Source organism: Balearica regulorum, chromosome 30 (assembly GCF_011004875.1).
Source record: "Balearica regulorum gibbericeps isolate bBalReg1 chromosome 30, bBalReg1.pri, whole genome shotgun sequence".
Lineage (NCBI taxonomy): Eukaryota > Metazoa > Chordata > Aves > Gruiformes > Gruidae > Balearica > Balearica regulorum.
Window position 1 is genome coordinate 598,219 of NC_046213.1, and position 8,314 is coordinate 606,532.

At 76.3% G+C, this 8,314-nt stretch overlaps 2 protein-coding genes across 10 annotated transcripts; one reads left to right on the forward strand and one right to left on the reverse strand.

The window, feature by feature from the left end:
• The first annotated feature begins 383 nt into the window (after positions 1 to 383).
• On the forward strand, positions 384 to 993 carry PSPN (persephin). Its single transcript, XM_075738093.1, has one exon. The coding sequence runs from the start codon at positions 501 to 503 to the stop codon at positions 960 to 962; it is 462 nt and encodes a 153-aa protein (XP_075594208.1). The 5' UTR covers positions 384 to 500; the 3' UTR covers positions 963 to 993.
• A 38-nt stretch (positions 994 to 1,031) lies between these two features.
• Positions 1,032 to 5,784, reverse strand: ALKBH7 (alkB homolog 7). 9 transcript variants are annotated; one of them, XM_075738081.1, is made up of 11 exons: positions 5,595 to 5,729; positions 5,431 to 5,524; positions 4,396 to 4,552; positions 3,954 to 4,097; positions 3,568 to 3,639; positions 3,339 to 3,477; positions 2,672 to 2,810; positions 1,970 to 2,140; positions 1,467 to 1,591; positions 1,224 to 1,342; positions 1,032 to 1,121 (listed from the first exon to the last, which is right to left on the reverse strand). In XM_075738081.1, the coding sequence occupies exons 1-11, from the start codon at positions 5,699 to 5,701 to the stop codon at positions 1,039 to 1,041; spliced, it is 1,350 nt and encodes a 449-aa protein (XP_075594196.1). In that variant the 5' UTR covers positions 5,702 to 5,729; the 3' UTR covers positions 1,032 to 1,038. The 9 variants fall into 9 exon arrangements, with proteins under 9 accessions (XP_075594196.1, XP_075594197.1, XP_075594204.1 ...); XM_075738082.1 differs by lacking the exon at positions 3,954 to 4,097 and having other exon boundaries at positions 5,595 to 5,727; XM_075738087.1 differs by lacking the exons at positions 1,032 to 1,121; positions 1,224 to 1,342; positions 1,467 to 1,591; positions 2,672 to 2,810 and adding an exon at positions 4,706 to 4,778 and having other exon boundaries at positions 2,003 to 2,140; positions 3,339 to 3,450; positions 3,487 to 3,639; positions 5,595 to 5,784.
• Between the last annotated feature and the right edge of the window lie 2,530 nt (positions 5,785 to 8,314).

The following is an 8,314-nucleotide window of genomic DNA, read 5'->3' on the forward strand; positions in this document are numbered from 1 at the left end:
CCCGTCTGACACCCCTCTTTGGGGGGGGGGGGGAGGGGGCCCTGCCAGCCCCAAACCGGCCCCGGGGGGGGGGGTGTGTCACACTGTCACCCGGGGGGGGCATTTCCCTCGGGGGGGCAGTAACCCCCCACCCCTCCCCCCACCCCTCCCCCCACCCCCTCTCCAGCCGTCATTCCGGGGGGGGGAGGGGCCGCATTCCCCGCCTGCCCCCCGCGGCTGCCCAGGCCCTGCCCCCCCCCCAGCTGCCATTAACCCCTCTGGGGTGGGGGGAGCCCCCCCAAACCCCCTCACCCCCCCCCCCAAAGTCCCCCCCCAGCCCCCCAAACCCCCTCACACCCCCCCAGCCCCTCCCCCAGCCCCTCCCCCAGCCCGGTGTCCCCGGGGGGGGGGAATTCCTGCCCCATCCCGGGCAGGGGAGGGTTAACCGGGGCCCCCCCCCATCCCCCCCCCACCCCATAAATGCGGCTCCGGGGCCGGGGCAGCGGCAGAACCGGGGCAGGATGGCGACCCCCCCGCTCCCCGCCGCCTTCCTCCTCCTCCTCCTCCTCCTCCTGCCCCCGCCCCCCCCCGTCGGTGCCTCCGCCGCCCCCCCGGACGCTGCGGCCTCAACCGCGCCCCCCCCCGCCCCCCAGCCCCGCGCAGGGGGGTCCCGTTGGGCCGCGGGGGGGGCCCGGTGCGGGTTGCGCAGCCTGGCGGTGCGGGTGGGGGAGCTGGGGCTGGGGTACCCCTCCCAGGAGACCGTTCTCTTCCGCTACTGCGGGGGGGGCTGCCCCGCGCCCCCCACAAACCACGGGCTGGTCCTGGCCCGGCTGCGGCCGGGGGGGGCGGCGGGGGGGGGCGCGGGGGGGGCCGGGCCCTGCTGTCGCCCCAGCCGCTACGAGGACGTCGCTTTCCTGGACGAGCGGCAGCGCTGGCACCGGCTGCACCAGCTCTCGGCCGCCGCCTGCCGCTGCGTGGGGTGAGCCCCCCCCAAAATAACTGCGGCCCCCCCCCCCCCCCAAAAACCACACCAGGCACCAGCCCGGCAGCTGGGGGGGGTCAGTGTTTATTGGCGGGGGGCGGCTCGGTCTCCGTGTCCCCAATAAACGCCGGGGAGTCGCCAGGAGTGTCCGGAGTCGTGTCTGGGGGGGGGGGAAGGGGGTTAGGGGGGGTTTGGGGGGGCGGGAAGGGGGTTTTGGGGTGGGAAAGGGGGTTTTGGGGGGGGGGGGGGGGTGAGGCCTCACCCTGGGGAGCGTTGCGGCAGATGAGGGCGACGCGTCGGCCCCGCGGCACCCGGCGGCCCCCGAAGAAGGACGCGTGGTCGGGCAGGATCTCGTGGGTGAACTCGTACCGGGCAGCGCCCCTGGGGAGGGGAGGGGGGTGTCAGTGCTGGGGGGCGCTGCCGGCCCCCCCCAAACCCCCCCCGGCCCCCCCAAACCCACCCCCCCCCCCCCCCCGGGCCCCCCAAACCCCCCCCCCCCGCTCACCGCAGCACGTAGAGCGAGCCCGGCTCCAGCAGCAGCTCCAGCCACCCCCCGCCCGGGCGGCAGCTCACCAGGCGCATGACGCTGGGGGTCAGCAGCGACACCCCCGCGATGGTGCAGCCACAGAACTGGGGGGGGGACACACGGGTCAGACCCCCCGGGACCCCCAAACCCCCATAAAACCCCCCTGGGACCCCCCTCAACCCCCCCTGGGACCCCAAACCCCTGTGGGACCCCCCCAGAACCCCCCCAACTCCCCCCACGGGACCCCCCAGCCCCCTCCTAGACCCTCCCAAACCCTCCTGGGACCCCCCCCACTGCCCCCCCACCCACCCCCCCGCCCCTGGGAACCCCACCCCCCCAGGACCCCCATCCCCCAATCCTGGGAATCCCAAAACACCACCATCCCCCCCCCCCCCCCCAACCCCCATCCCCTGTCCCTGGGAACCCCAACCCCTCCCCCAGGACCCCCCAGGACCCCCCAACCCCCCCCGGCCCCCCCCCACCTTCACGCTGTCCAGGTGGGGCCGCACGTGCCCCCCCGGGTGCAGGTCGAGGACGTGGACGAGGGGCTGGGCCGGGCGCCCCGGGGGGAAGGCGCCCCCCAACCGGGCCAGCACCGCGCGCCCCGCCCCCCCCCACCGCGCCCGCTCCGTCTCCCGGTACCCGCAGATGGCCTGGGGGGAGGGGAGAGACCCTGACCCCTGACCTCCGACCTCCGGCCCCTCACCGCCTCCCGACCCCCCCGACCCCGCGACCCCTCAGGGCCACCGTGCAGCAGCTCCCCTCCCCCTCCTGACCCCGTGACCCCCCGTGACCCCTGACCCTCCTGTCCCCGATTGACCCCCTGACCCCTGTGACCCTCCTGTCCCCAGTTGACCCCTCTGACCCCGTGACCCCTGACCCTCCTGTCCCTGACTGACCCCTGTGACCCTCCTGTCCCCGACTGACCCCTGTGACCCCCCTGACCCTCCTGTCCCCCTGTGACCCCGTGACCCCTGACCCTCCTGTCCCCGACTGACCCCTCTGACCCCTGTGACCCTCCTGTCCCCAGTTGACCCCTCTGACCCCATGACCCCTGACCCTCCTGTCCCCAACTGACCCCTGTGACCCCGTGACCCCTGACCCTCCTGTCCCCGTGACCCCCGTGACCCCTGACCCTCCTGTCCCCGACTGACCCCTCCGCCCCCCCGTGACCCCTCCCTCACCCCGTCCCAGTGATCGAACTGGTACGGCCGCCGGCCCAGCACCGGCTCCAGCTCCCGCAGCAGCTCGGCCGCTTCCCCGGGGCTCAGGAACCCCCCGCGCACCAGCGCCAGGCCCCGCAGCCGCCGCTCCACCGCCGGGCTGGAGGCGCGGAGCAGCCCCGGGTCCGCCTCCGCCTCCGGCCCCAGCCCCAGCCGGGCCCCGGCCCCATCCCCGGCCCCATCCCCGGCCCCGGCCCCGGCCCCGGCCCCGGTCCCGGTCCCGGCCCCGGCCCCGGTCCCGGCCCCGGTCCCGGTCCCGGCCCCAGGCCGCGGCCCCGCCACCAGCCGCCACAGGCCTCGCGCGCGGTGCATGCCGGGAGCGGGACGGGACGGCGACACGCGGGGCATGACGGGAGAACAGCGCCCCCAGCCGGCCGGGAGGACTTAGCGCCGGGAACGACGAGCAGAAGGGCGCGGGGCATTGTGGGACGGAGGCGGACCGGGGGGGGGGGCGGAGCCAGGACCCCCAGGGACCCCCAACCCCCCCCACAGCCCCCCACAACCCCCCCACAGCCCCATGGACCCCCCGAGCCCCTCAGCCCCCCCCAGAGCCCCCCATGGACCCCCCCGAGCCCCTCAGCCCCCCCCAGAGCCCCCCCCGAGCCCCCCCCCCCCCCCCATCACTCACCTGCAGCCGCTCAGGGCCGGGGGTCGGGGCTGCCCCACGGCTCTGGGGTACCCCCCAACTCGGGGCTGCCCCCTGGCTGTGGGGCGCCCCACGGCTCCAGCGTGCCCCACGGCTTGGGGGTGCCCCACGGCTCGGGGGTGCCCCGTACCTCGGGGGTGCCCCACATCTCGGGAGTGCCCCACATCTCGGGGGTGCCCCACGGCTCAGGGGTGCCCCACATCTCGGGGGCGCCCCACATCTCGGGGGCGCTCAGGAAGTGCCGCCGCAGCAGATCCGCCCGCTCCGCCTCGAACTGCTCCCACTGGGGGGGGGGGAAGGGGGGGCTGAAGGGGGGGCGGGGGGGAGCCCCCCACCCCCAAGTGGTCCCCAGCCCCATGGGGGGTCACAGCTGGGGGGCCCAGCCCCACAGACAGGTCCCATTTTGGGGGGGGGGGGGGAACACCCCAGCCCCACAGAGGGGTGACAGCTGGGTGGGGGTGTCCCAGGGAGGGTCCCATGGGGTGTCTCCCCCCCCCCCCCCACACACACCCCCCCCCGGGGGTCCCAGGGAGGGTCTGGGGGTCCCATGGGGTGTCTCCCCCCACACACACCCCCCCCCCCGGGGGGGGTCCCCACCTCCCGGGCCAGGCGCTCGGCGGCTTCGGTGAAGGTTCGGCGTTCGCGGGCGAGGGCTCCCCGCAGCCGCCGCAGCCGCCCCCGCTCCTCGTCCAGCCCCGGGGGGGGCCCGGGGGGGGTCCCCAACGCTGCCGCCATCGCCTCCTGCAACACCGGTGTCACGGGGGGGGGACACGACGCTGGCGGGGGGTCCCTGAGCCCCCCCGTTACCTGCAGGCAATGGGGGGGGTCCGGGGGGGTCCCAGAGGGGTCCCAGAGGTCCCAGAGGGGTCCCAGAGGGGTCCCAGGGGGTCCCGGGGGGGGTCCCAGGGGTCCAGGAGGGTCCCAGAGGGGTCCCAGGGGGTCCCGGGGGGGGTCCTGGGGGGTCCCGGGGGGTCCCAGAGGGGTCCCAGAGGGGTCCCGGGGGGTCCCGGGGGGGGTCCCCGTGCCGGCCCCCCCGTACCTGCAGGCAGTGGTGCTGCAGAGCGATCACCTCCCTCCCGGCCGCCACCTCCTCCCGCAGCCGCCGCAGCTCCTGCTCCAAGTCGGGGTCCCCCTGGGGGGCCGGGGGGGGCCGGGGGGGGCCGGGGGGCTCCGACCCCCCGCGAGTTCCCTGCTGCCTGCGGGAGAGCGGCATTGGGGACCCCCAAACCCACGGGATTCCCCCCCCCCCCCCAGCATCCCCAAATTCAGGGTGTCCCCAGCCCCACGGTGACCCCCCCCCCCAGGCCCCCAGGGCCCCCCCAGGGCCCCCCCCAGCCCCCCAAACCCACCTCTGGGCCGTCCTGGGGGCTCTGCCGGCCGCCCTCGCCCCCCCCCGGGGCACCGTGCTGGGGAGCTCCGTGGCTGCGGGATTTGGGGGGGGGGGGGGTCAGGGTGGGGTTTGGGGGGGCCAGACTCGGGGGGGGGGGGGGGGAGGCGATAGTGGGGTTTGAGGGGGTCCGGGGGGGGGAGCTGGGGGTCTCAGGGGGACCTGGGCAGGTTTTGGGGGTGCTGGGAAGGTTGGAGGTTTCTTGGAGGGGTCAGGGGATCCCCAGGAGGGTTCAGGGGGGTCTCAGGGCAGTTTGGGGGGGCCCTGGGCAGGGTTTGGGGGTCCCAAGGGGCTTGGGGGGGTTAGGGGTCCCACGGGGGTTCAGAGGGTCCCAGGGGAGGGTTTGGGGGGGTCTGGGGGGCCTTGGGGGGTCCCAGAGGGTTCAGTGACCCCTGAGGAGGGTTTGGGGGGTCCCATGGGGTTCAGTGACCCCTGAGGAGGGTTTGGGGGGATCCCAGGGGGGGTTTGGGGGGGTCCCATGGGGTTCAGTGACCCCTGAGCAGGGTTTGGGGGGATCCCAGGGGGGGTTTGGGGGGGTCCCATGGAGTTCAGTGACCCCTGAGGAGGGTTTGGGGGTCCCGGGGGGGGTTTGGGGGGTCCCATGGGGTTCAGTGACCCCTGAGCAGGGTTTGGGGGTCCCGGGGGGGGTTTGGGGGTCCCGGGGGGGGGGGGTGTCCCCCCACTCACCAGGCCGCCGGGGTCTGTGCGGTGCCGTGCCCTCCCCGTGCTGCCGGCGGGGCTGTGCCGCGGGGCCGTGCTGGGTGCTGCCGCGCCGGGACCCCTGGGTGGGGGGGGGGGGGTGTGAGCTGGGAGGGACCCGGGGACCCCCCCTCCACCCCCCCGGGTCCCACCTGCGCCCGCTCGGCCGCCAGCAGCACCCAAAGGTGCCGGTTCTGCTCCCGCAGCCGCTCGGCCTCGTCCCGCGCCGCCGCCATGGCCCGGGCACAGGCGGCCACATGGGCCTGCGGCACCGGCGTTGGGGGGGGGCACCGGGACCCCCCCGGGACAGGGACACCCCGGGGACCCCCCCCCCGGGACACCGTGGGGATGGGGACACCCGTGGGCGTGGGGACACTCTGGGAATGGGGACCCCCCCCCGGGGACAGAGGGACCCCTCCCAGGGCAGAGGGACCCCCAGAGATATGAGGACCCCCCCAGGGACTTGGGGACCCCCCCAGGGATACGGGACCCTCCCCCAGGGATATGGGGACCCCCCCCTCCCGGGGATAGAGGGACCCCCAGGGATATGAGGACCCCCCCAGGGATATGAGGACCCCCCCAGGGACTTGGGGACCCCCCCAGGGACTTGGGGACCTCCCCAGGGATACGGGACCCCCCCTCAGGGATATGGGGACCCCCCCCCCCCTCCCGGGGATAGAGGGACCCCCAGGGATATGAGGACCCCCCCAGGGACTTGGGGACCCCCCCAGGGATTCGGGACCCCCCCCCCCAGGGATATGAGGACCCCCCCCCCCAGGGACATGGGGACCCCCCCAGGGATACGGGACCCCCCCTCAGGGATATGGGGACCCCCCCCCCCTCCCGGGGATAGAGGGACCCCCAGGGATATGAGGACCCCCCCAGGGATATGAGGACCCCCCCAGGGACTTGGGGACCCCCCCCAGGGACTTGGGGACCTCCCCAGGGATACGGGACCCCCCCTCAGGGATATGGGGACCCCCCCCCCCTCCCGGGGATAGAGGGACCCCCAGGGATATGAGGACCCCCCCAGGGACTTGGGGACCCCCCCAGGGATACGGGACCCCCCCCCCCAGGGATATGAGGACCCCCCCCCCCTCCCGGGGACCCCCAGGGATATGAGGACCCCCCCAGAGACTTGGGGACCCCCCCAGGGGCACGAGGACCCCCCCAGGGACACACCCCCCCCCCCCCAGGTGACGTGGCCCCCCCAGATGCCGTGTCCCCCCCCCCCCCACTGACCTGCAGCCCCCCCAGACGCTGCCGCAGCCCCCGCAGCTCCCGCTCCCGCCGGGCCCCCCCCGCCGCCGCCTCCCGGTAAAGGTGCAGGAGCCCCCCCAGGGCCCGCGGGCCCCCCCCGGGGGGCAGCCCCAGCGCCGCCAGCTCCTGGGGGGGGGGACACGGACACGCCTGGCACCCCCCGGCCCCGGCACCCCCCCAGGGCCCCCCCGACACCCGGTGACCCCCCAAATCGTGCAGCCCCCCCTCAATCCCCCCCCCCGGGATCCCATAACCCCCCAAATCCCCCCCAATTCCCCCCTCCCGCCCCCCAATCCCCCCCCCAGCCCCCAAATCCCCCCATAACCCCCCCAAATCCCCCCCCAGCCCCCAAATCCTCCTCATAACCCCCCAAATCCCCCCCAGCCCCCCCAATTCCCCTCCTCCCAATCCCCCCCAGCCCCCAAATCCCCCCCCATAACCCCCCCAAATCCCCCCAATTCCCCCCTCCCGCCCCCCCAGCCCCCATAACCCCCCCAATCCCCCCCAAATCCCCCCTCCCGCCCCCATAACCCCCCCAAATCCCCCCCAGCCCCCCATAACCCCCCCAATCCCCCCCCAGCCCCCCAATCCCCCCCATAACCCCCCCAAATCCCCCCTCCCGCCCCCATAACCCCCATAACCCCCCCAAATCCCCCCCCGCGCCCCCCCTTGCCTGTTCCAGGGGGTCGTGGCCGCGGGGCTGCCCTGGGGAGGCACCGGGGGGGGGCCGCTCGGTCGCCCCCCGCCCCCGGGGACAGGCAGAGCCCGGCTGCGGCCGCCGCCAGCAGCTCCTCGGGGGGCGGGGGGGGCCCTGGGGGGGGGGGGGGGAGGCGGTCGGGACCCCCGGTCGGGCCGGGACCCCCCCGCTGTGTCTGTGCCCCCCCCCCCGGCCCCCCTTTACCTGGGGAGGGGGCTCTGCCCGGGCTGGCCATGGCCCCGCGGGCGGCTCCTGGGGGGGGAAGGGGGGAAAGGGGGGGGGGGTCTCAGCTGCCCCCGGGCCCCCCCGCACCCCACAGCCCCCCCCAGGGCGCTGCTGCCCCCCCAAAACCCCCCGGGGCCCTCTGTGCCCCCCCCGGTCCCCAAAGCCCCCCAAACCCCCCCACCCCCCCATTCCCCCCGTGCCCCCCATCCCCCAAACCCCCCCCATTCCCCCCAAACCCCCCCATCCCCCCCAATCTACCCCATCCCCCCCCCAATTCCCCCCCCAACCCCCCCCCCCGTGCCCCCCATCCCCCCCAATCCCCCCCAAACCCCCCCCGTGCCCCCCATCCCCCCCCAATCCCACCCAAACCCCCCATCCCCCCCCCAAACCCCCCCCGTGCCCCCCATCCCCCCCCAATTCCCCCCCCCACCGCTCCGGGCCCGGCCCCTCCCCCCCCGCCGCTCCGCTTAAATCCCCCGCCTGACCCCGCCCCCCGCCTCCCATTGGACGGCGGCGGCGGCCAATGAGCGCCCGGCGCGGGGCACGCCGGGAAATGTAGTCCCTTGGCGGGGGGAGGGTCGGTCGTGGGGCACATGGGGGGGGTCACCCCCCAAGTGTGGGGCAGACAAGGGGAAACAGCTCTGGGGGGGGGGGTACACGGTCACGGAGAGCAGCTGGGGGGGGCCGGTG

Excerpts from the sequence above, each read along its gene's own strand:
- PSPN (XM_075738093.1), top strand. The coding sequence starts at position 501 with ATGGCGACCCCCCCGCTCCCCGCCGCCTTCCTCCTCCTCCTCCTCCTC.
- ALKBH7 (XM_075738081.1), bottom strand. The coding sequence starts at position 5,701 with ATGTGGCCGCCTGTGCCCGGGCCATGGCGGCGGCGCGGGACGAGGCCG. Across the intron at positions 3,478-3,567 it reads GCGCCCCCGAGATGTGGGGC|ACCCCCGAGCCGTGGGGCAC; the intron begins GCCCCCGAGATG and ends GAGGTACGGGGC. Across the intron at positions 2,811-3,338 it reads CCGGCCCTGAGCGGCTGCAG|CCCGGCGGTGGAGCGGCGGC; the intron begins GTGAGTGATGGG and ends CCGCGCCTCCAG.